General features: G+C 38.4%; 1 protein-coding gene across 1 annotated transcript in view; it reads left to right on the top strand.

Annotated features, from left to right (window-relative positions):
* Nucleotides 1-26,978, top strand: part of LOC111872543 (pre-rRNA-processing protein TSR1 homolog) — a 39,416-nt gene that overhangs the window by 11,543 nt on the left and 895 nt on the right. The window contains exons 4-12 of the mRNA XM_023866569.2: nucleotides 4,100-4,325; nucleotides 7,540-7,740; nucleotides 9,823-10,062; nucleotides 10,652-10,826; nucleotides 11,374-11,574; nucleotides 11,743-11,963; nucleotides 16,717-16,983; nucleotides 23,245-23,355; nucleotides 24,760-24,967. Of these exons, the coding sequence (XP_023722337.1) occupies nucleotides 4,100-4,325; nucleotides 7,540-7,740; nucleotides 9,823-10,062; nucleotides 10,652-10,826; nucleotides 11,374-11,574; nucleotides 11,743-11,963; nucleotides 16,717-16,983; nucleotides 23,245-23,355; nucleotides 24,760-24,967 (1,850 nt within the window). The remainder of the gene's footprint in view (nucleotides 1-4,099; nucleotides 4,326-7,539; nucleotides 7,741-9,822; nucleotides 10,063-10,651; nucleotides 10,827-11,373; nucleotides 11,575-11,742; nucleotides 11,964-16,716; nucleotides 16,984-23,244; nucleotides 23,356-24,759; nucleotides 24,968-26,978) is intronic.

Below are 26,978 nucleotides of genomic sequence, written 5' to 3' on the forward strand. Positions count from 1 at the left end.
TGAGGAAACGAACATCTCATGGAGCACGGTCCAGCGAATTTTAACCGAAGGTTTGCACATGAGACGGGTGTCTGCAAAATTTGTTCCTCGCTTGCTCGGAGATGACCAAAGATAAAACCGCGTGAATGTTTGCAGCGACTTGAAGAGTGAAGTGCAGTTTTCCCTAACAGAAAGCAAAATTTCACGCACACTCTTTGTTCCTTCTGGTCGGCCATCTCACTAATCGCCAAAGGGTTGAAACAGGAACGCACACAACATAGCACCACAGTCAACAGTCGCGGGAGACCCCCAGCTAACACCACCTAGCAGCACAACTCGTAACTACAAAGCATGCGCGCGCAACAGGTCGTTTCCGGTTATTTTTGGGTCCCCCTTCGTATGTGATAATACATCATGGAAATATATGGAGCTGTTAAGGTAATTTTTGTAGAAGGTGAGACAAGTAAATGGTGGCTCTGTGGAGTCTTAACTTTCAGCTTGATGTTAATAATCGGTGAATCATAGGTGTGCACGTGGCATTTGGTATGAAGCTACATCACAAATGTATTTACAAGTTTTATGTGAAATATTATTAATGAACAAACAGTTACAGACATGACAGTGATGTGAAAATTTTGAGTAATGTCTGACAAATTTAACGCAATAAGTTCTTCCAGCAAAGAAAATAAAACGGTACTGGTGGTGGTGGCATTGGCAGCAGCACTAACTGTATGTGGCTCAGATAGGACTGTCTTATGACCATCTGTGCATGGGTTTAGCATGCTAGCCAGTGTTCATAATTTTTCACTTAGAAACAGTATTTTGTACTGTATGGTTGTCTGTCTTCAGATCGAAAGATGGATGCCATTTTGTTAATTTTTTTCTGGGTAGTGTGAATGTCTTTTCCTTGAGTAGCCTGTAGATGCAGTCATTTGTTCCATGGATGAAAGGTATGTATGCTGTGCTGTATCATACCTACCAACTCAAGAGCCTGGAGTGTACAAGATCCCCTTTTCATGTGGCAGGCCCAAATGGGCCACCACATATGATCGAGGATTTTGGAACACATTAGAGACCCTAGATTGGGGAACCTGTCATCAGTGATAGGCTAACACTCCACAGAGACAAAACAGATTCAAATTTGACAGAACAGAAGGCAGCCAGTATCTGGATCTATCCTAGCATCATCAGGGAAGCCACAAAAATAAGAAGACACCCCCATAATTGTGATGATGGATGCAGGTAGAGAAATGCCTTTGCATCTTCCTTCCCAAACCCACCACTGAACCACCACCATTCAGCAATCATTCAACTCCCTTCTTGTCCGCATGGGGAGAGAACAAAGAAGAAAAAGTACTCCTTTTTACTGTCCATGTCGTTAGGAAAAGAAGGAAGGAAGGAAAGCCTTTCATCACATAATGTCCTAAACATAGGGTTTGAAGAGATGTTTTTCCACTCATTATTTCAGGATCATCTGGTTTTCAGAACATTGTCCATTACCTCTTTTCATTAACCATGTGGTCATTGAAACATTTTGCATCTTTTTTTTTTTTTTTTCATTAACCATGTGGGAACTTGCTATTGGTTAGCATCCTGTTCCTCTTCATCCAGTCATGGCTTCACCAAAGTCCTTAAGCTTGAAGATTGCAACTGCAAGGTATGCTGAACTGGGTAGGCCTCTACATTCGAAGTGGCCTAATACAAAAATCTGAATCTACACAATGTATATGTGTATTTATAATCTATCTCCATACCAAATGTCAAATGGCTAGATCCAGTGGTTAGTTATTGCTATTAGACTGAAAGTAGATTTCATGTAGTCACAATTTTGTTTTATGTTCTACATAATTATTTTAATACAAGTTAAATATTTACTGTACATCCATTTAGGACTGTATACTAAATTTCACTAGTGTTCGTGCTTCTTTCATGTTACTACCAATTGTAGAAACTTCGGATGATGAGGTTTGGATGGCTTCTAAAGTCGTACCAGATTTCATGATAAGTGGTCAGTTGGTTCAGAAGTTGAAAAGGATACTCACAGTTTGTGCTTATGGTTGCCTTGGCAAAAATGTATAGCAGTTTATTTGAAATTGACAGAGGAAGAGCAAGTTCTGTTTTATTGGTGGTGGGGGAAGTAACAGAAAACAGTTGCTAGTTTTTGTCTTGTATGTTGAGTTGGTGAGCGCTTGCTTATTTGTTCTCATTGATTTAAAGGTACTAGTGTGTTATATGTCAAATCAGTCATTGTATGTCATTTGTGTATGGGTCCTGTTATTTTCTTAGGTAACTGTCATTGTATGGCTGTAAATAATCTTCTGATTTTTCTCAATTTCTCTATGCTTAATTACTTTCCTGTCCATTGGTTTAAAACAAGTGATTTTTAAATGCAAAGTTCTAACTGAGCACTTCAGAAATACATAGAAACAGTGGGCTCAGGAATACATTTGTACAAGGGGAATATTTGGTGACTGCTGGTGCACAGCCTTTTCCACTGTGTGCGCATGCTGCTGCATGGGTTGCTGCCTTTCCTACTTAGCAGCTGCAACTGCATTAGACAGGGAAGGTTGCTGTGAAAAGTACTTCAGTTATCCACCATTAATCAATATTAACTTGTTCCATGAAATGTCCTTGGTTAACGAACCCAATTTTAACATTGCTTTGATTTTTATTGTAGGACCCATTTCACTAATTTTGTTCAAAATTTGCAAAATATGAAGAATAGTGAGCAGTGATAAGATTGCACTGTCACACTTGCAGAATGGCTGACTGAAGTGAATGAACATTGCCATTGCACTCACTGGGATGACTGTATCTTGTGGGATGTAACATAGTGTAGCTTGCAGTAAGTTCTACATTTTGGAAGAACATACTGTCTCCATCTTCAGGGTCAGAATGTAATCCAAGCAGGTAGCCTGCAAAAAACAATTACTTTTTGTCCTGCTTGGTACCTGATGCTTGCTGTTTTTTTTTGATTCTGAAGTTGGAGGCAATACATTTCTCAGAAATGTCTGTGGATGCCTAATGGACAACGCCGTGTAACATCCCAGAAAATAGTACTGTTCTTGGTCACGGATGTGGGAACCAAAAATGCAGCAGACATTACTATTCTGCATGCACTGTCTGCTTTACAAATGGCTGAGAATGAATTGTGCTTTCATAACACTTTGTGCATACTATTTTTATTTTCTCTACTCCATTTTCTTCTATGTTGTGCATTGAATTGTCCACTCAGAACCCAATAAAAAGTTTATTTTAGACCAGGCTCATCATGGTGAACTGATTGAAGATACAATTACAGAAATTGTTGGATCACATGACTGCAGTGGTTACATTATTTGGTATTGTAATGCCTGAAATCCATAATTCTGTTGTTCTTTTTACTAGGTTTTGTTTATATTGTGCATGGATGTGTTAATACTAGAGAACTGAGTGTTATATGGATATTGTAGCAGCTGTAAGTGGCCAAGGAAGTGTAAGAGAAAATCCAGAAGCTGCCGACAGAACTACTCTTCATATTCTCGTCATTGAAATAAAACAGCTGTCATATTAATAGAACATCAAGTATTAAGGCAAGAAGTGTTGGATGATAAGAAAATTACTTTGAACGTTTGCCTTGTAAGCCTATTAAGTACTTTGCATAAGGTGTAGAAAGATCAGAAGAGACTGTGAGGATCAGAACCAACTTCCTGAAACTGTGACATTAAAGAACTGAATTTATGTACTTTTTGCAGCCATATTATGCACTACTTTTTATTGCTATTATCTTCGGTCACTCCATGATTGTGTACTTGACCCTGAGTTGACATTTTATTAGACAGGGCTAGGTTTTATTTCAGTGGACATATGGACACAACACAGGAGATACTAGAGCACAGGAGATCTAAGAGTACATCTTATATATAAAGTTGTACTTCGTGATACATTGTGATTGGTGCAAAGAATATTATGGACCCTGTGTTGTATGCAGATACAATTAATTTTGTGGTATATAATGCAGATACTACATACACAAAATCATTTTCAGTTACAGAATTTGTGTTAGTATGTTGGACCTTTGGGTTCTGTTACCAGACAATTCTACAGGTAATAAGTCACAAATTAATACTTTTTTCTCCAGCTCTCCTATGTTCAAGCAACGATTCTCAGTAATGATGGCATTACCTGGAGGTATGACTGGCACTTTGGATGCATTAAAGGTGGCTGATACAGCCCTCTTCCTGTTATCAGCACGTCATCCTGATGGTATTGATGCAGTTGGAGAAAAAATACTGGTCTCTTCTCTGGCACAAGGTCTGCCATCCACCATTATGGCCGTTACTGAATTGGACTACCTGTCGGTCTGGGTAAGAATTATAGAATGCAGTTGTCTGATACAACCAGTTAACCACTGCTCAGAAGATAGACCTATAACTGAGTTTGTAGAAGTTCCTATTGTACTCAAATTGTTCTTAGGAACCAGGATAGCATGGTTGGTCTAGCGACTGGCAACAGATTGGACGACCAAGAGGTCGGAGTTTGAGTCCCGGTAGGATTAAGAATTTTCTCTTCTCCATGTCCAGACCAGCTCTGGGACCCACCCAACCTGCTATCCAGTGGGTACCAGGGGCTCTTACCCCGGGGTGAAGCGGCCGGAACGTGAACCTGACCACTCACCTCCATCTAATGCCAAGGTCAAGAAAATGTGGATATACACTATACATTCATTCCCCCATAAGACTTCATGGCATAGTACCTAATTAGTTAAGCACAGGGGCAACTTTACCTTTTTACTCAATATTCTTGCATAGATAAATTTGATATTAAGTGATAATTTTGTTAATATAATATGGCTAATAAAATATGTTGGACAGAATTGCTTAACACATTAGCACCATTGAATATTTAACTATGATTCACCACTGGGGCAGGTGACATTCAAACTTAAACCAAAGAAGTGAAGGGTTACTGAGATTCTTATGGCAGTGATTGTGAAGTATTTTATATTCTGGGGTGTGACACCGCATATCCTGGTAGTGTTACAAACATTTTGGAGGAAGTACCCTGGAGGTGGAGACAGAAATTTCCTCCAAAATGTTGGCAGTGTTCTTTCAGATGGCATGGCACTACATCTTCAGAAAAATGAAAGTTAAAGCCCTGGAATTTTTTCAAAGTCTTATATTACATGCAGAACACTATAGAGTGTCATGCCCCACATGCTTTAAAATTAATGTTGAAAAATTTAATTTTGAAATATATTGAAACACTCGTGTTTTATTAGCGAGAACCACACATCATAGTCTAGTGGTTATCAGTCCTGTTTTATATGTGGAAGTCCTTGGGTTCAAGGCTTGGCATGGAGTCTAGCCATCATGGCAAGGTTTTGCGTGGTTTTCTCAGTCCCTCCAGGCATATGCCATGATAGTAACCCAAATTAGGTTGACTAGTTCCTTCCAAATCCTTTCCACTTCACAATTCATTAAGCATTCAACATTTGACACTGTATGGCATTAGTTACTGAAAATATTGTCAAGTAAACCAAGAGAAGCTATGAATGTTCGTTGAACATGATCTTCGCTCAGAAGATGAGTTTGACGTGGTAATTTTCAGAATATTCATTGCTCTTAAGATATTTCTTCCACACAGTGTCCTGTTGCTATCACAGACATCACGCCTCTATGGACTTACTTTGTTCTCAGCTGGTTTGTTGTCTCATTAGTTGAACAGATTCGTTGTCGAAAAGCAGTGTATAAATACCTGCGGTTTCACATATTTTGCAGCGCCTTGGGAACCAAAACAATTTTTTTTTTCTTTTTCACTCATGCATTTTGCATGTCTTTCCAATAAACATGTTGGCACAGTATCATTGAGACCATAAACATCACTGTCATTGGCATAAGAAGGATGTGAAGACCACTAGGAAGGTAACACGAAGAAAGGCTGGTTTAAAGAAAACGAGTTCCTGTTTTAAAAATTTTGCAGTTGTAGATGTGTCGGTAATTTTTAGCTCCACAGTTATACTGCACTATTGTAGTTTTTAAGGGGAGTGGTGTGAACATGAATGCTTATTCATGTTCATGTGCGTGTGTGGAGGAAAGGGCCAGATACTGAGCGGGTGCCTGCTTGAGTCACCCCCTCCCCCTGTAGAAGGGGAGCGACCAATGGTAGTAAGATCCCTCCTCTTGTCAAATAGGAAGCCTTGTTTGAAAATAAGTAAAAGCCTTAGAAAGAATAGGATCAGCTGCCCTGACAAGGGCTAGCAGCAGTTTATCCAACTGACTGGCTGTAGCTTCACTTTTGGATTGATATAATCTCATGGTAGGGAGTTGTCTGTATTTATTGTCTTATAAGTTTTTTGTTATTAATGTAGCAGTTTGGCTGAAATGATTGATTCTGACCTGTACTTCAGGTTGCCCAGTTTGAATCTTGGCCAAACTTCCTGATGGAGTTTTCTTTTTTCCTGATTCTTCTCAGCCTATCCAGGCAGATTCCAGAATATGACACTAATTGTATCATGACTGCTCTCTTCCATGTCCTTTCCATTTCAATATTAACTGATCTACCTTTTGAGTGTGATGGTGATAGCATAGTTAAATAAAAGTTAAATGAATAATTAAAAGTGTCAGACTGAATTGTTAAATCTTCTGAATCATTTGCCATTAACTTTCTGTTTCCATTTCTCATCTGACAAAGTGCATAGTTTCAGTTTACTGAGAGCCTGATCGCATTAACATCAGAAGAGGCATTACAGTAGGAATGTTGTCTTCCTATGTAGATTAGGTTACTGCTTCATAATGTTTCTGAAGTTGGGATCTTATAATTGATACAAACTCCGTCCCAAGTGCAAACAATATATTATATGTCTTTGATCTTGCTCTCTTTTACACTACATGTTTTGGCCTCAAACGGCCATCATCAGGTGTATACTCTCACGTTGCTGTTACACTGCACTTAGTTTAAAATTTAACATTTTAAAAACACATTGTTGCTTTCCTTGTNGAGAAAGTATAAAAAAGTGATGCTCAATTTTATAAGATGTTTGTACAACAGTATGATGTAAAATGTAGGCTGATACTTGCTGTGATGTAGAACATGGGGGTTAGATGCTGAGAAGCTGTATGAAACCCATGAAGTTATGCTGTGGGATAGTTATCATAGGAAACTTGTGACTACTTATTACCGGAAGCCCATCCACAGGAAATTTGCAAGTATAAGGGTGTGACTGTATAAAGATGTCTGATTCTCAATTTTTGCAGATCTGTATTTATTTCAAATTATGGAGCTTGTGACAGAGTTGCTTTGAAAGTTGGTGAATGTAACAGTTCTTGAGGTGGTAATACCACGTTTAGTTATTTATTCATTTTCACATACTTGGAGCAAGTTTGTGTTGTAGGTGGCAAGTGTAACAGTTGAGTGTGTATTGTTATATTTAGTTTGTTTATTTTCACATTTAATCCCTCTTATGTTTTTTTTTAATCCCTTGGGTACTAGGCTTAAATTCCCAGATATTTTCACAGCTGAAGATCTTTTATATGTGATGTAAACCTATTAAAATCAGATTCATTCAACTTTTATTAACAGGAGCAGCGTAAAAGAATGCGGCGCCTACAAAAGGCGGTATCATTGTGGTTGCCTGATGAAAAAATTATGATTTTAACCCGATTCGGTGATGGACTGCCCATTCTTCGTCGTGCAGGAAGTCAGAAGCAGCACGATATTAAATATCGCAATATGCGACCATATATTTTGGCAGAATCTGTTCAGTATAGTCCAGATAATCAGGTGACTGTAAATACTGAGCATGTTAGCTAAGTAGTAATAAAACTAGCCCACATATAGTACGTACCTAGTTTTAATTCAAGTCCTGACACATTTTTTCAAGAATTTATTCAGCTCTTAACCAAAAGGCAGTATAGCATCTTAACACATTAAGTACTAGCCTGTTTTAAAATTTAAATGCTCTGTTCTTGGACATTTAATGCCACTTTCCCTGAGGCTATGCTGATCAAAAACATGCCTTTATTTTTCTTTGTATTTGTTGACTTCAGTATTGTATGCTGTTGGAAGAGTGTTCAATAATGTTCTTGAAAATGATGTCTCCTGGAATGCAAATTCTTACTCTGCAACTAAAACCACCATTACCACTACTTTGTGTGTGAAATATCACCATCCTTTATCTTCAGTATCTGAGTGTGTATCAGTATAAGCTTTACAGTTACACAACAGTTTGATTTCTGGCTGCCCAAGTATATTTGTGTCTGTTACACATTTTAGCAGTAAGTATTATGAAGGACAAATTTCTGAAGAGAGCATTTGCTCAATTTATATAATTTCAAACTGTGTGGTTAACAGCAGGAAATATATTGTAACTTAACTGTTGTGATTAGAATACATCATCAACAAAACTGAAAATCAGGAGAGATGAATTTAATGAAATATGTCAACTACTTGGTTGTTCAGATACTATTAACTTACTAGGTGTCAACTTAAACAGAATGAAAATGAATTCCTAAATTGTATTAGAAACTTATATAGGGGTTAATTTAGAAATATATGCAAATGAAACTAAGTACTCGTATATGTTGTGTCTCATTGCCAGAATGTAGAACAGAATCATATTTTAAGGAGAACTTGAAAATGTGTAACAGTTTCAGTATTTGGGAAAGGTGGCAGCAAATCAAAATTATATTCATGAGAAAAATAGGAGGAGATTTAGTTTGGGAAAATGCTTCATATTTCTGTCTCCTGTCAAGAAACTTGACATTTATTATTTCGAAATCCAGTTTCAGTTGCTATCGACACTTTGTAGTAAACCTGGCTGTGATACTGCAGTCAGTATAGTGGCTGACTAGAGGCTTGGATAGCCGAGAGGTTGGGGCCCCACTCAGCTTCCTCATGGATACTGTGATCCCTTCCGAGGGTTTAAAGGGCTGGGTTATGAATCTGATCACTCACCTCCAAGTAGTGCTGAGGTCAAGAAAATGTGGATCTGTACCTTCATGGCATAGTGCTTAATTAGTTAAACACAGGGACAACTTTTAAATTGACACTTTATAATTAAACACATGTTGGAGGATGAGAAAAATGTGCAGAATTTTGGCTGGAAAAGTTCAGAGAAAGGGATCTCTTGAAAGTTTAAGTGTAATATTAAAATAAGATATAAGGAAGTGGGTCATGAGGCTATGAAGTGAATTAAACTGGCTGAAGATAGGGTCCAGTGGTCTTTGTGAAGACAGTACTGAACCTTCATGTTCTAGAAAAGGAGGAAATTTGTTAATCATTTCAGTTAACTGTCAAGTTTTGAATGACTACCCTGTGTCATGAAGTTGGTTGATCTAGGTGTTTGAGAGCGAAGTGCCAACAAGAATATTTGGACCTAAAAGAGAGGAAATTGTAGGAGGATGGAGAAAACTGCATAATGACGAGCTTTATAATTAGTACTCATCGTTGCATGTTGTTAGGTTAATCAAATTAAGGAAGATGAAAAGGGAATACCATGTAGTTTACTGGGAGATGTGAGAAATGAATTTGGATTTTCTGGTGGAAATTCTGAAGTGAAGGGACCACTTGGAAGACCTTGTTCTACATGGAAGGGTACTATTGAAGTGGATTTTAAAGAATTAGAGTGTAAGGTCCTGGACTAGATTCATCTGGCCAGGGTAGGGGTCAGTGGTGATCTGGGCAATGAACCCCCCTTGATTTTGTAAAAGGTCATGAATTTTTTTGACTAACTGAGCAAGTAATTTAAAGGACACTGTTCCATGTAGTCATTTTTCATCTTCTGTCCAGTAAATGTAAATATAGTCTTAAGAAAGACTTAAATGTTTGAATGAATTGTTAAAGTATTTTTCTTATTGTTCCCAGGGCTTCGAAGGTACTTTGAAAGTGACGGGCTATGTTCGAGGTCGGCCTCTATCTGTCAATTCTCTTATACATATCACAGGCTGGGGAGATTTTCAGATGTCTCAAATTGATGCCCCAGATGATCCACATCCATTGGAGAAAAGAACTAATGGAAATAGAAAGGAAGCCTATGAAGGGTCAGGAAATGATAAGATGGAAGAAGATGTAAGGATCTTGGAAGTAGCAGAGCCTGGAAAACAGGTTTGTTTTATGTGTTTTAAGATCTTGGAAGGGGTTTGTTCATTTCATTTGTTTTTATGCTGTGTTAGAACTGATAATATATCAAAGTGAAATGTTTACAATATACTTTTGGGTTTTCAATTCATCGTTGCCTAAAGTGATAAGTGAGTTGACAGACTGTGGCATGGAGAGACACAAACATCGCAAAGTGGGTACTGTGGGATACCATTTGGATGTATGGACTCAGTTCAGAATGTAATCTTACATTGTAGTATTCATATATTAATACTCCATCTGGATTTCATACCATATGTGACACATAAAGTCCTCAAATACATAGAAGGATAAGGAAAGACCTTAGAACGACAGCATCATAGACTTCAAGATATTTATTCTTTGTATTTACATATAATTGGACATTATTGCCTTCATCCCTATTGGAATAATTTGAATCAGAATCCATTAGGTTGACAACAGTAGGCTCAAAGACTTGGGCCTCTTCCTCTGTTCTCAGCAAATTTCAGTAAATCTGCTATCTCATGATATAGTTTCAATGTGCAGGTATATTTTTTCTTGTCTCATTCATTTTTGAATGTTCATTAATATGAAGGAGTCACTTCAAAGTGAATACATCCCAGATCCAATGGATTGTGAACAGACTTGGCCTACCGGGATGGAATTTATAGAAGTTGATGGAGGAACCAGACTTGCAAAGCGTAAAATACAGAAGGTACCAGAGGGAATGTCAAATTACCAGGCTGCTTGGATACCTGATAGTGATGCAGGTGAGATGCACTGTTGCACACATATCTGTACTGAATTATGAGCTGGGCATCTCAATTTTTAGCAGTTTCCCATGCCAAGATTAGGGTAACCCACTACCATCCAGCTGAGTATGTTGTGAATTCTGATCTGCTGCAGATCTAGTAGTGTATCTGGAAAGAAAGCATATTAAGAATAGGAAAAGAGATGATTTTGTGGGGATGAATATTTTCATGTGCAGCGTGTATCAGTTTGATGTGGTGACAAATGAGAGCTCTGTTATTGCAACCAAAAGGATTGTTAATTTTAATGCTTTTGTTATAAAGTGCTACTAATGATGTTAGGGATGTTTCCACCATCATGTCAGACTAGAAGCTCAGCACTCGCCCCCGTCTGGTGCTGTGGTTACAGATGTGTGGAACTGTATTCGGAACTTTATCTTGCACATTTATTGCATGTTTCTTAATTCAGCACAGGAAGAACTTTAACTAGGACTTCTCAGCAGTATTGCATTTGAAAATCTAATGTGTCATAGAATTTCTGACATGCGTATACCCGTGTCTTCTTCAGAGGAAGTTGATATCAGTGAAGATAAGGAGGATGGTATGAAAACAGACATGGATGAGTTGAGTGAAGAGAGCAGCTCTGAAGGAGAACATGATGAAGAAGGAGAAAGTGATGCTATGACAACTGATTTTGGTGCTGAGGATGAACAATATGATGAAAATATCGACTTTGCAGAGGAGGAAGAGGCATTGAAGAAAGTGAAGGGTGAGTAATGCATTGAAAAGCAGAAACTAGTTATTTGTACTCTTATAGCAATAACTATTTGACTGACACAGAGTAATATAATTGATCATTTATCAGATCTGTATGTAGGCTGTAAGGATTAGTGTATTATGTAACTGCATGAAGGGTACTTGTTTCTTCCATTTTCAGAAGCACAAATGGACAAGCTCTTTCCTGATGAGCGAGACACTCCAGAAGGTACGGCAGCAAGAATCCGCTTTCAGAAATATCGTGGTCTTAAGTCATTTAGAACATCACCATGGGATCCCAAAGAAAATCTTCCGAGTGATTATGCAAGAATATTCCAGTTTAAGAACTTCGATCGCACATGTAAAAGGATCACGAAGGAGGAAAATAAGGAAGGAGCTTTGGTGTGTATTTTGAATGAAATAAGCATGAACTCAACTGTAATGACTTATGCATAGTTCTTATGTCACTTCTTTCACGTTTTCAGTTAGGTTAAATCCTTGGAAACTTTGTCATGTTCAAATATATTTTGAGGATGTTTATTGTAAATTTATGGTTTTGATGTGAGGGTAAGTATAAGTAAGTTACAAATGGAAATAGAACTTAAACAAGTAAGAGTACTGATTTGAAAAATGCTTTTATTTCTCAACATAATCTCCCTGTACTTTGAGGCACTTGTCCCATCGTTTCATAAGCCCCTGAAAACTAGTAGGATAAAATTCTTTGGGCTGCTGTCGGAACTAGGCGTGTTTACATGGCATGGCCTACCTAGTAATGCATGACAGGTTAGGTTTTCACATAGTCTGTGCATGATGGGTGCTGCGCATTCTGACCCCACAACACAAAATACAAAGAATGGGTCTGGCATTACAGCATCTCAATCACTACCACCATGGACACAATATGCTAGCCCGAATTATCACAGGTGATGAGTCTTGGATTCACCATTACCAGCCCGAGACAAAGCGTGCATCAATGCAGTGGAAACATCCTGCGTCACCTCCCAAAAAAAAAGTTTAAGGCGACACCATTCTCCAGGAAAGTGATGCTGTAGAAAGCTGTAGAAAGGGAAGTCACCCCCCCCCCCCNCGTGAAGCTGACTGACTATTCACCTCAAACTAGTGCCGAGATACACCTTGATGGTGTAGTGCTTAATTAGTTAAGCACAGGGACAGCTTTACCTTACCTTTACCAAGCATTTTCTTGCAGTACTGGCGCTTGTATTTTGAACTTACGTACTTCATGAAATGTACAGACTCCAATGTGTGCTGATCATATATGTTACAAAAGTGTTATTGTTTTATCAATTAAATTGGAGTAAACAATATCGAGCAGATGTAGAACGGCACTTTTGTTTCCTTTACCATTTCAGTGTTACAGTCATTAAAATATGTTTAAAAAATCAACTCTCGTGGAGCGCACTTTCCTAGAGGCCACCTTGGTGTAATAGTGACACTGTACATCATAGAAAGTACTTATGTCCTTATTTGTTGGCTCACAGTGCATGTGCACAGTGCACAGTACAATGAATGTAATAGTCTTAGTTAATAATGTTAATTTTAGCATGTAAGTGGTGCAACCGCTCACTGTCCCTTTATTTTCTGATGTTGATTGGGTTCCGGTGGCAATGAAAGTCTTCCTCAGGATCGTTTACGGGTCTTGGATTATGAGACAAAGGGTAATGATAATGCGACTGCACACATTACAATTGCTTACTGGTTTAATATATTATTTGCAGAACACGTCTATCCGTCGGAATGACCAAACTAGAAGTCCTCCTTGAAGCTCGGACTATATCCTTGAGTTTGGGGACATTAATTCTCCCACCCTCGCAGATATACTCCATCATCGCTTCCCATTCGATCATTCAAACGGAAGGCGGGTGTTACAACTTTGAATCCTCCAATACCATTTTACAATTATATCTTCGAAGCCGCTGGTCCAGCGATATTCCCAACGATTTCTGAGACCTCGCTGGACTGCAGCTGCGAAGTGTAATATTTCAAACGATGAGCGGCATCCTTTGCTTGTATATGTATATTTATTTTGGTTTCACGTAACAACTGACACTATGGCACCACTATTCCGTGCTGCAGGGATATGAGTGTCAGCTGTTTATACTCCGCTTACACCAAGTCTTATTCTTAAAATTCCAATTTAATCACTAGCTTAAATTGGACGACTTCAGTGGTATGGATACATGCTAATGATGGTGCAGATGTGAACCTACAGTAGTAAGAACACAGTTTCTAAATCCATAGACTGAATAACTTTTTTACTATTAAGTGCAACCATAATCACAGAAAATATTACCATTCAACGTTTGTTGTACTTGGTACCATGTTCTGATACATGGTAAAAATTATTTGTGTAGGAGTAAGTCTGTATGTATTATTATGTAGTATTCATGTTCTCTGTGAAATGGAATGATACATAATGGTTTGAAACTTTCAAGGGAACAGCATATGAAGAACTTACTCAGGCCATCAACTATGTCAGTTTAGAGTAGTTAATGTCAGTGTCTGACTGCAGAGATTGTGCTTTTCTTCATCAACAGGTTTTGATGTGATAGATGTTGTTTTTGTGCATTATATTTATATACAGAGCTGTTTGTTCCGAACCAGCTCTATAGGGAATGGTGGGAGGAGCCAGATGGGGAACAGTATCAGTTATCTGAATTCATGTTGCTAGTCATTGGTTCTTCCTTATGTTTTTTTTTTTTAATTTCCTCATGTTTTGTTTTTGTGGCTGTAATCTGTTCCATGTACTGACTAAAAACATAAAGAAACATATGAAGGAGCTTCGAAAACATGTGGAAGGAATAGCGACTGGTAGCATGAATTCATTTAATTGGCGAACTGTTCTCTGTAGAGTCCATACTAGGCTAGTAGATCACTGACCATCTGACTCTTCCCACTTTCCTCCATGCAGCCTGGGCTTGTATGAAAGAAACCTTTGTGTGCCAATATAGCGTGCAAACACAACACTCGTCACATCAGCCCGTTATAATGGAGACAGACAGTCTCAAATGTTAAAGACACCAGTTCCACATTAACATGGCTGATTGCCCAAAAAGATTTCACTGCATGGGATGATAACAGTTGATGTGTTTAAAATTATGTGTGTTAATAAAACAGGCTCCATAAAAAAGAACTTTGTATAGTGGTGGCGATTTTCGTAAAATTGTTCATTCAGTTTTAATCTTGTAATGTGTGTCTAGCAAGAGCATATTAATAGGACTGATTGAAGTATTATGGTTAGTTGATTATGTGACACAAAATATGTAACTTACAGACAGCTACATATTAGTGTTTAGTTCATAATTTATTGACCACATCTGTCAGATCTGTTCATTTGTAGTCAGTATATCGAGTGTAATAAATTCTTTAAGAATTTATGTGCAGTTACATAACTCAGTTGATTATGGCACTTCTCATTCTTGAATAATGCTTTTAATTATTCAAGCCATGTTTTGAAGTGAAAACATAACTACAGTTGCTCATATATATAACAATAGTGGTTCATTTTAATATCTCTTAATCTGAGTGCCTTACATCTTTTGAGATTTAAGAGTTCTGTAGGAATATACATTCATCATGGAAGGTTATTTCTTAAAATCTATATATTTTCCATGACCACATATACAGGGTATCCCAGGAGGAATGTACCAGACTTCGGGAGTCTGTTCCTTATGTTAAAGTATGCCTATATAACCCAAAACACCTATGTCCAAAGTGGAACGGTTAACGGAGATAATGGTCAGAGAAGTGTGAAACTTTGACAGGTGTTACACACTTGTTGATTACCAAATACATATTAAAATTGGCAGGAATATGTAGTTTCTGCAATGTTAATAATGTACGTAACATCAAACTAACTTGTGAGTGACATGAAGCCATTAAATTGAACTACAAAAAAACTTGCATGCCATGTCATATTTGTCAGTAGGTTTCCAAGCACTATACATGACACATGAATGGCAAGCGCTGATGTAACATGCCATGCAACGAGACCACCAAGGATTCATCTAAGTAGTGTCTCACGTGCTGAGTGTAATGTGGGGGAGCCACATCGTGTTGGAAGTAAATTTGGCTCCTTATCGTTAACGGGATGTCTTCCAACAAACATGGTTACTCATTCCTCAGGAAGGCTTCATATGTGTTTCCAGTTAAATTGTTGTGAAACACAAAAGGCCCAATCAGCCTGTTCCCAAGCGCACCACACCGTACATTCACAGAAAATCTCTTTTGGAATTTCATTACCATTATCTCATGTGGATTATTATGGGACCACGTATGCACACTTCATAAATTATTTACACCGTCCCTGGGCAAAAGACACCTCGTCACTGAATAAAATGATGCTTAACACTTTGGGTTGAGCTTTTATCCAGTGGCACAAATCCATATGCTGAGCATGGTCACCTGGTTCCAGATGTTGTACCGTTTGATCATGGTAAGGATACAAATCTTCATCATGAAAAGTTCGCCACACCTGCATACGTGATACGCCTATGTGAGAGGCCATTCAACGAGTGGACTGACATAGACTTCTCTGCACCATCTCAAGAATGTTCTCTCATGTGTTTCTCATTCATACATCCTCCCTTTCAGAGTGCACAGAAACACTCGGAAGAGAACCAGTATCACGCAATGTCTGGTGAATTCGCGTAAATACACTTTGAGATGGAATCTTTGATCCAGAAAATGCCTTTGGTATTCTTCAACATCAGCACGTGCATTGCCACTGCGGAATCCATACACAAAATCCATATCACAATATTCCACATGTGAAAACACAAAAGGCATTTCAGCAACTCCGCACAACTAATTTACCAACCATTCACAATGCGGCCGCAATGTACCCTGAAGACAGCACATAAGGTTACAGCTAGTGTGAATCACCACACTCAAGGACAAGCATAGATAAAGACTTGTCAGCTGACAGGTATCGTGCGTGGACCCACCAGAAGACCACACTTTTCTTGGGCCTTTATCTCCGTAACTGTTCAACTTTGGACATAGGTGTTTTGGGTTATATCGGCATACTTAAACATAAGGAACACCCTCCAAAAGTCTGGCACATTCCTCCTGGGACACCTTGTGTAATTATACTACTACTGTTGAACTCTGTATGTACTCTTTTTTTTCTTTGCAGCCTGGTTCATATGTCACGATTCATGTTATTGGAGTTCCACAGTATTTCTTAAAATCTCGTCGACCATATCAAACAATTGTTCTCTTTGGACTGTTGCCACACGAACAGAAAATGTCTCTTCTCAACTTCGTTATTAAGCGACCAAAGGTTAACGGATATAACCAGAAGATAATCGAATCAAACGAGGAATTCGTCTTTCACTGTGGCTACAGAAGATTTAAAGCTAGGCCTATTTTTAGTCAACACACTAGTGGTACTAAACATAAAGTAAGTATTATCACTTTTAAAGTACTGGACCTTGCACAGTACTGTGCAGCACTTGTTTTATATCATTTTGCTCTTGGTAGAATAGTCCCAGATACTGATCTTATAGTGTGTACATCTGAAATGAAGTATCACAATTTATTCTATAAATTAATTGCATCACTGTAGTGATGATACATATGATGGGGTACCCAAAAGAAACCGAACTAATTTTTTTGTGGGCAGAGCTTTTGTCATACCGCGTTTTGCCACTATGAGCGCATAGACCTAACATTCCTGAGTCGATAAGCCGACTACCGTTGCTTCAGAAGGTAAGGACTAGTTTCGGCAGAGTTTATAGTGACAACTGTTTTGTGGGATCGTCATTTTTGCAATGGCTGATTTTTGTGAACAGCGTGCGGCAGTGAAATTCTTTTTGCTCGGGAAAAGTGGAACAGAAACTCTTGAAATGTTAAAAACGGCATACAAGGATGATGCTATGGGGAAAACTCAAGTGTTTGAGTGATTTTCCTGTTTCAAAAATGATGAAATGTCAATTGATGACAAACCTCGTTCTGGTCGTCCTTCCACGGCCCGAACACATGAAAATGTTGAAAAAATTCGTGAAATCATCAAGGAAGATCGACGACGGACCCTTGAAGAAATTATGGAGCTGTCGGGAGTGACTTGGAGCTCAGCAGCCAGATTTGTGGCAGTCGGGTGACTGGTTTTTCCATCATGACAATGCCCCTGCTCACACAGCCCTGTCTGTATGACAATTCTTGACCAAAAATGGTATGACCCCTGTTCCTCACCCTCCATGCTCACCCGACCTTGCCCCGTGCGACTTTTTTGTTTCCTCGAAAGAAAAGAGACATGAAAAGAAAAAACGACGGAGGCGCTGTCAAGCATCTCAAAAGATGAATTTAGACAGTGTTTTGAAAAATGGAATAAAAGACTAGACAAGTGTATTAGTGTAAGTGGAGAGTACTTTGAAGGGGATTGTAGGTTTGTGCTAAAAATTTGAATAAGTAAGTTTAAAAAAAATCAGTTCGGTTTCTTTTGGATGCCCCCTCGTATAAGGTGCAATAAATCAAATCATCCTATCTAAAACTTTTAAGTCGCTCAAACGCATGACAGTATATTTGTATGAAGCATACTGCTGCCATTTTGGAGTGCATTTACAAACATTTGTAGTAGATTTTAATTGAATTTCTGGATAGCTTGTTTCACCTGATCACAAACACCATAAACACCTTGAACTTAGACATTAAAATATCTGTTATTTTGGATGAAGGAAAGTCTGAATGAAATAACACACAAACAGGCATAAGTTCTGAAATATCAGCTGCACTTTGTATCTGTCTCTTTCATATATTGGGGTCTGTACTGTTGCATGCTTGCCAGCACTAAATGTAAATGGTTAGCAGCCCTTCAGATTTTGATAAAGGACTCTCTTTAATCATTTTTTCTTCAGCATTTACATGGTACACGTTTGGGAAACAAGTTTTATCTTGAGTAAAACTTATAGGTTCTTTGTTCATGTTACCTGTGATAGGTCACCAAGAAAGCTTTGTATCAAGTTTGCTGTCCCTGTGGGCATTTTGTCAAGTTTTAACAATATTTTATAGCCACTTGGTGAGGTATTGTCTGCACACCTTTCACTAACCAGCACTGCATTGAGGCTGAACCAAGCAGAACTGAACTTATATAAACATGCAAGAAAGTCAACTCTGGGAGAAGACATACTTAAATGTTTATGTGCCTGACTGCTCTTGTGGTATGATAATACTTGTTAGTGAAGCACACCTGTTACATACAGTCAACTCTCTATTATCCGGGCTAATGGTGGGGATGGAAGTCACGGTTAATCGAAAACCCGGTTAAGCCAAATTTTATTATACGGGCTGGACGACTGTGAAGGGTCGGAGTTCGAGTCCCGGTAGGGTCAAGAATTTTAACTTCTCCAAATCGTCCAGACCGGCTCTGGGGTCCATCCAACCTCCTATCCAATGGGTACCGGGGGCTCTTTCCCCGGGGGTAAAGCGGCCGGGGCGTGAAGCTGACCACTCACCTCCAACTAGTGCCGAGGTCAAGAAAATTTGGATCTATACATCCACTCCCCCACACGCCTTAATGGCGTAGGGCTTAATTCGTTGAGCAGAGGAACAACTTTACCTTTTACCTTTTAATACCTTCATAATACTATAGACCTACCTGTATTTAAATTTATTCATCCTCATTTCTATGTCATCTCATGGCCTATTTAATACTTTCTTTACATTACACTCAGTATGAATTAGTTATTTCAATCACTGTTCAACAACATCCAGCACTTTTTACGGTCACACTTAACACTTAAAATAATTTAATACTGTCTTTTGCTTTTTCGCGGCATTTTCCTTTTTACGGATATCCGTACGAAGCCTACGTAATATTAGCTTGTCACTTAATAAACTGTCCTCTTCACTCTCAAGATAGTCTAGTAAGGATTCCAAATGATTAAGCGCAGCACCATGTGATACTTTCTTACTGGCAACACTGTCCACCTCTTCCTCATTCTCACTTTCTTCCCGCTCTTCTGGCTGCACCCCCATTGAAGTTACGATTTCGTCACTGCTTAACATTTCGAAGCCCGGTTCACACGAGTCACAGTTAAACCACTCTCTTATATTTTCCTCGTTGACTTCTTCACCACCATGAACTTGGTTAGCCACTTTTGTCAATTTTATGGCTATCTCATTTTCACTGAATCCAGTGAATCCATGGATTTCGTCATCTTCATTAGTGATGAAAGGCATCAGTTTCTTCCATGAATTTTTCAATACAGATGGCTTTACTGTATCCCACGCTGTTGAAATCTCGTATATGGCATCTAATACTGAAAAGGACTTCCAGAAACACGTCAGATCATTGCCTTCATCGATGTACTTTTGTAGCAAATTTGATCTGTAGATTCTCTTCATACTTGAGATAACTCCTTGATCCATTGGTTGGATAAGTGCGGTAACATTAGCGGGAAAATATTTCACAAAAATATTTCCATCATCTGACCTCAGGAGACTTTCGTTAGGATGTGAGGGCGCATTGTCAATGAGGAGCACAGCTTTCTCAGGTAGGCCTTGGGATTTTAGATGGTCACGAACTTGAGGCACGAATTTAAAATCAAACCATTCTTTAAATATCGCTCTATTCATCCAAGCTACTTTCTGGTTAAAATAATGGATAGGCAGACTTGAAGCTACTGTTCCTTTAAAAGAGCGTGGTCTTTTCGCTTTGCCGATAACTACTGGTATTAGTTTGTGTGTTCCTGATGCATTAGAACAGCACAAGACTGTCAATCTCTCCTTACTGGATTTGTGACCTGGAGCCTGTCTTTCATTTTGAAATGCCAATGTTCTGGTTGGCAAGCATTTCCAATAAAGACCCGTTTCATCGGCATTATAGATTTGTTCTGGCAGCAGATTTTCACTTTTCACAAAACTATCAAAATTGGTGCAAAATTGATCTGATGCTGACAAGTCCCCTGACAATTTCTCACCTTGAATACTGATTTCTCGTATTCCATGACGCTGCTTGAAACGTGTTAGCCAACCGGAAGAAGCGTCAAAACTCCCTTCTAGTTCAAGTGCTTCGAAAAAATATTTAGCTTGTTTAGCACAAACTGGTCCTGTTATTGTTGTTCCCTGTGCCCTTAGTTGATTAAACCAGGTCAGCATCGCTTTGTCGAGATCATCGTATGTTGATTTCTTCATGGTTTTTCTCTTCTTCATTCCGCTTGAATTAGAAGACGAAGCAAAGGAAATTAACTCATTCTTTTGTTTTTTCAAATCACGAACAGTTTGTTCTCCAATACCGTATTGCATTGCTAATTGTTTAACTACAGCTCCTTTTTCCAGCTGATTGATAATTTCAAGTTTCTGTTGAATACTTAACACAACACGCTTCCTTTTAAACCCCGACATTTTGCTAACGCACTTGAAGATCTATATTAAGAAACTGATACACTTACTTTCACAATGCACTCTCACACTGAGATGGTACCGTTAAATAACCTGGGGCGGTGTATTTGTCCTTGAAACTTTCCAAAAATTCTTGCATTCTTTCACCCCCACCCTAGAACATTGTGTTCGCATAACGGGACGAAATAATGCAGAGCTCGGTTCACACTAGTGCGAAAATAGTGTTAAACTCACCATGTGAAACAAAAGTGAATGAATATTAAACAACATATAAACTTAAAAAAAAAAGCCCCGGTTAAGCCGCAAACCGGTTAATCCGCCCCCGGATAATCGAGAGTTGACTGTAGTTTTGAGCGGTTGCAGAAGTAATGTGAGGGTCTTAAGCTGATGCAAGTAGAAGTTCCCATTTTTTAACTTATTTCTTTTTGTAAAATCAACCATATTGAAGTAATTATGACAATTTGGAGAATATATATTCCCAATGATCAAGCTCCTTGAGTATGCAAACTGTGAGTGGATGTGACATTATATATGTTCTCTGTTATTTACTACTTTTGAGTGATATGATGGTCACTTCATGCATTGAACAGTTGCCAAACTGAAACAGCTGTGGTCTTGTATCACATTCTGTACTATAGAGATATGAGCTGTGATTGCTTAGCAAGCTGATCAGAAACAGAGAAATGCATCTCACTATAAGAGAAATTGTTACTAATCCAAACTGTTGTCATTTAAACATGGACATATTCAAGTTATTGGAAGGTTAGGCGCTGGAAGTGCAAAGGATAGCAAAATTTGAATTCCATCATTTTCTTTGTAGAGCTGATGCTAATGTTTAATTTTAAATGTTGTGATTTCATTGGCCTTCATATATCTTATACTTTAGGAGATTCTGTAAAAGCTTAACTGTTTTCTGTGACTTACATTGATAACTAAAAGGCAGTAAAAATGTCTGTATATAGGTCTACCATATAGTTTCCTCTCCTTTTTCAGGAACTTTGTCATTTACTTGTCTGTGCTTTGACACTTACTGATTTGGGTAAATCTTGCTGTTCTTATGAGAGGAGGACAGATAATAGTGGTTACCAAACATGCCAGTTTGTAGAAGTACATGTTTTAGTAATTAATGATGTTTCTTTTTCTGGTCCTCAGTTTATCGATTAAACTTTGCCATTTAGGAAGAAGTCCAACATGAAATGTTCTTTTAACACATTGAGGACCGGAAATTTAAATATTTAAATCACCCTGGGGACCGGCATTTTTAAACCCAGTACCCTAACTTGTGCACTCTTCACTTCAAAAATTAATATAAAATCTCCTAATTAATTTTATATACTAAAATTTTTGGAGAACACTTACCAATGCTTCTAGAAGTGCTTGAGAGTGTGATATTTCTGGAAACATCCCCCTTTGTAAAGTGGAATTACACAGAACTTTCAAATGTAGGCAGTCATGCTGCTTTTCTTGTGAACTGCGCAAACATGGCATTGCCTAGAAGGATGCTTCCCCTTGGAATGTTTACTTTCACTACTCTCACAAGGCACATGTCAGATAGATGGGTCATCGGAGAACAAGTCATATTTCTTTTTCTCCGAGAGAGCGCTTGGTCTTCAAACGCTTCTGTCCTTGATTTATATTGCACCAACTCCCTGCCTGGTACATAACAGCTTGAAGGGTTAAAGATCATTTTCCTTTGGAGGGGGAACCAAAACAGCGAGGTCAAGTTACTGCCTACTAAGCAAACATTCCGGAGTAATATTATGCAGTAGTCATTCATTTGGGTGGTGCCAGAGCAAGGTATAGTGTGTTACAACCTAACTTGTCCTAAAATCATGATATGATGCGACCGGTCTGCCACGTTTAAAAGCCAAAAGCATGATATCATGCGACCGGTCCTCAATTTGTTAAAGTTGTGTTTTAGTTTTTCTTATCACTTATGTCATACCCTTCAGTTTCACTAATTCCTGTAGCCAGAGCTTTATCATACAGCTTAATTTGCTGAGTCAAGAAAATCAAAAGGGGAGTTATGTATGTACAGCATTTCACAGCCAAGAATGACAGAGCAGATTAGTTTAGCAGTAATGCTCTGGATATGAATTCAGAATCAGTTTGAATTTCAACTGGCTGTCTTGGCTGAGATTCCCCCCCCCCCCAGNCAAATCTTCCACATCCTACTGCTTAACACTGTGTAGTATAAGTACTAAAAGTGTTGTAAAATAACTCACAGGAGAGAATGGCCACATATGGACTTAACCAAATTTATGTATACTTTGGTGAATGTGGTACTATTTCCTTGTTAAAATTTGGTCATGTTTATTTTCAGTATGAGCGGTTCTTCCAATCCGATGCGACTGTAGTAGCAAGTGTTTTTGCTCCAATTATGTTCCCACCAGCTCCTGTGTTAGTGTGCAAGGAGATGAGATATGGAATGCAGGTAATTTTTAGCCTACTTTATTTTCCATGGCATCACAGACAGGCAAATCTAGGTGTTGGGATGCCAAGGGAGCCATTTTCGTCGTGGCTGCTACCTACCTGTCATACATCCTTTCTCAGTGTAAAGTAGATTCAGAGATCAGAGTCTTCCAAGGCAATTAATATTAAAATGCCAATTTCTCACCTCATAACATTTAAACTTGTTCAAGGAAATCCCTACAGGACATAAGTTCAGTTTATGTACAAAAAGCTCTTGATGGAATTGCTGGGAAGGTCAGAAACACACTTGTAGTTAAACTGCTTAATTAGAATCACAAGTATGTTTCTGAACTTCCCAGCAATTCCATCAAGATCCCCTTTAAGGCAAAACTCCTCAGTTCTCATCTCATTCATGTCAGGAGACATTTGTTTCTCAGTTTGTCTCAGGGAATTGCAACATTGACTCCATGGACATCATGTCAGACAAGGATATTCAGTTATGCCTTGCTAACCAGTATAAGTTGCTTAGGAAGAAGGATGATAACCCATCTCCAGTTTGAACCATGTTTCTAGCCTGTGAAGTCCCATCTGTCACAAACCTTGTTGGGTATGAGAAGTCATGTTTGCAAGCACATTTCTAACCGTATGTGGTATTTCAAGAATATTCAGGTTTGCCGATTGGTAAGTGGATTTAATGTATAGTGGGGTTAAATTAATAGATGACAGCAGAAAGGTTACATAAAACAGGTTATTACAAAGAAACTGAATGCTTGATGAAGTGTACAAACATAATTTTTCTACCTGAGGTTATGGTAGCTATGACTGACTTACAATGCTTTTTATGTCTTTCCTATCTTAAGTCACAATGTGAAGTGCCATCAGACGTTGACTTAGAAATCAGCTTGGTTTGACAGCCCATGCCTCATATGCACAAACAGGGGGGGTTCTGTTCTGTTCACATTTGGGGGACCACATAGTAATGTGTTTAGTGTACGTGAGCTGGCTGGACAGCACAAGTTTGTCCATAAATTTGAAAGAATATTTAAAATTCCTTCTTGCTGTGTTATGTAACTACTCATTGCGCATGCATATCATATGTTATTATAATGTACTTGCCTCTAGCTCTACATATGCAGCAATACCAAGAAGGCATTTGGGGGACTGGAGGTACAACTCCACCATTCCTAACCTTGGCACTAGATGGAGGCAAGTGGTCAGCCTCATGCACCTGCTGCTTCACCCCTGGGGATAGAGTGCCTAGTGCCTGTAGGATAGGAGTGTGGGTGGGTTACATAGCTGGTCTGGACTCTGTGGAGAAGAGAAAAATCTCTTACCCCTTCCAGGAATTGAACCTGTTATCCAGCCCATAGTCTCATAGCTATACATGCCTATGTTCTGATAGTAATTGTATTTTCATTTTCTCTAGGAACTAGTTGCAACAGGACGTCTGCTGTCTGTGAATCCAGACCGCGTTGTTTTAAAGCGTGTCGTACTGTCAGGGTATCCATTTAAAATTCTGAAAAATTCTGCAGTTGTCAGATTCATGTTCTTCAACCGTGAGGACATTAAATGGTTTATGCCAGTGGAACTGAGAACAAAATACGGGAGAAGGGGACATATTAAAGAACCCTTAGGTGAGTATTATCACATATCTATAGAAGTATATATTTTATTCACACAGTAGATATTGAGCGATTAATTAGAATATTTGAGTAAAACCTGTGTAGATTTATAGAACACATAAGCACAAATTTTGTTTGTGTATAACATTCACAGGTTAATTAAATTTGCTAAAAATTGTCGATTGAAATTCAACAGGAAATCTGTCTCAATATAGGTGAACTTTGCATGAACATCTTTTTTGCCCCATGGCATATATTGTAAACTTTGCAGTTTTCTTGTCTTTAGTGAAACACGACAAAAAATACTCTTTAAGAAAGCAGTCTTCTGGGATGTGGCACCATGTAGATATTGTGTTAACCAACGTTTTGGAGGAACGTATCACCTCCATCTTCAGGGTAGAAGACAAGAAATTCGCGAGCGAACCAGCATGAGCAGGTGCAACAGATTTCTTCTTGTCTTCTACCCTGAAGGTGGAGGAGATACGATCCTCTCAAACATAGGTTAACACAATATCTACACAGTGCCACATCCCAGAAGACTGCTTTCTTCATAGTCACTGCCGTGAAAACCTCAAGTCTTACAAAAAATACTCTTGTTTTCGTCCACCTTTGACTTTGATTTAGAATGTAAAATTCATACTCTAGAGCATTTAATGGCAGATACTCAAACTCTGCAACAGTCATGGGAAAGATGAGACATTTTATCCTCCTTCACTTACCATTTTGACTTAGAATTACCCATGATGTAGCTATCTTAACTCCATGAGGCAGAGTCCATAAGAAGCTACTAGTTGCTGAGCTAGTCAAGAAATTCTATGCCTTTTATGGAATCTGAAGGTTCAGTACCATGTTCACAAGAGACTTTTCACTGGTCCATATTACTGTTTACTATGACACAAATCTGGAAGAGACACATTTTTGAAGAATTGAAAATGCATATAGTTATCCAGTCACACTTACATTATATAATAACCTTGATTTATATTCTCTTACATGTTATGTGTAAGCATGTTAACAAGATATGTTGCTGTTGCCAGCCTGAGCCCTGCTGCTCACTGCTTATTTAAGTGTAGTGTTCACTGTCACCCATTTTGTTGGAGTCCAATAAATTTCAATTTGTAGTGATATTTAGAAATGCAATGGAGGTCCATTGACTTAATTTTCCTGTTATGACCAGGGCCCGGATTTTGATGACCTGAAAATATTTATAAAATGACGGAACAAATCCAGAAAAATGACCTAAAATATGACCCAAAAATGTAATATGCTGGGCCCGGATTTTGATGACCTGAAAATATTAAAAAAATGACTGAAAAAATCCAAAAAAATAACCTAAAGGAGAAAAGAAAGAACACTTCCCTTCCATGTTATTCACATTTCAGAAAACATATGAAGAAAAATTCCCTAAAATGGCCAAAAATGACAAGAAATACCCTTAAAAGTTCAAAAAATTACCCCCAAAATGGAAAAATGACCTTAAACCTAAAAATGTAAAAAAATGACAAAAAATTGCATATAAAATTTACATTTCTGTAACCAGCAGCTCATATCCAAGATTTATATATTTAAGATCATTGCATAGGATACAAGGAAAAAAATATGACATGTCATCAAAATCTGGGCCCTGGTTATGATGTGTGGCAGTCAAGGCACACATTGTGCTATTTTTCAACATAATTCAGTTATTAAGGTATTTGTCCAACTGTGAAATGAGATTATCCATTTTCTTATGCTGTACGTGTCTGGCTCAACACCAGTAGCTAGTGACGCACTTTAAGTTGAATGTCGGCATCTGTGTTGAAGCGCCTTTCAGAAAAGTGGGTATTTTAATGGCCTAGATTGATGGTGATCAAAGCAGCACCTTTCTGGAAGACTCTTCAACACACGTGTGGGCTCTCAAGTGTGTTGTTGATTATTGGGGTTGAACTGAGGCTTTTACTGCATGGGTACAGATAATCTCAGATGTGACAGATGTCTTAATAGGCAAGGTGATTCTGTTGAAAGACAGTACAAGTATGTGCCT

This window comes from Cryptotermes secundus, unplaced genomic scaffold, assembly GCF_002891405.2.
Source record: "Cryptotermes secundus unplaced genomic scaffold, Csec_1.0 scaffold690, whole genome shotgun sequence".
In the NCBI taxonomy this organism is placed as follows: Eukaryota; Metazoa; Arthropoda; class Insecta; order Blattodea; family Kalotermitidae; genus Cryptotermes; species Cryptotermes secundus.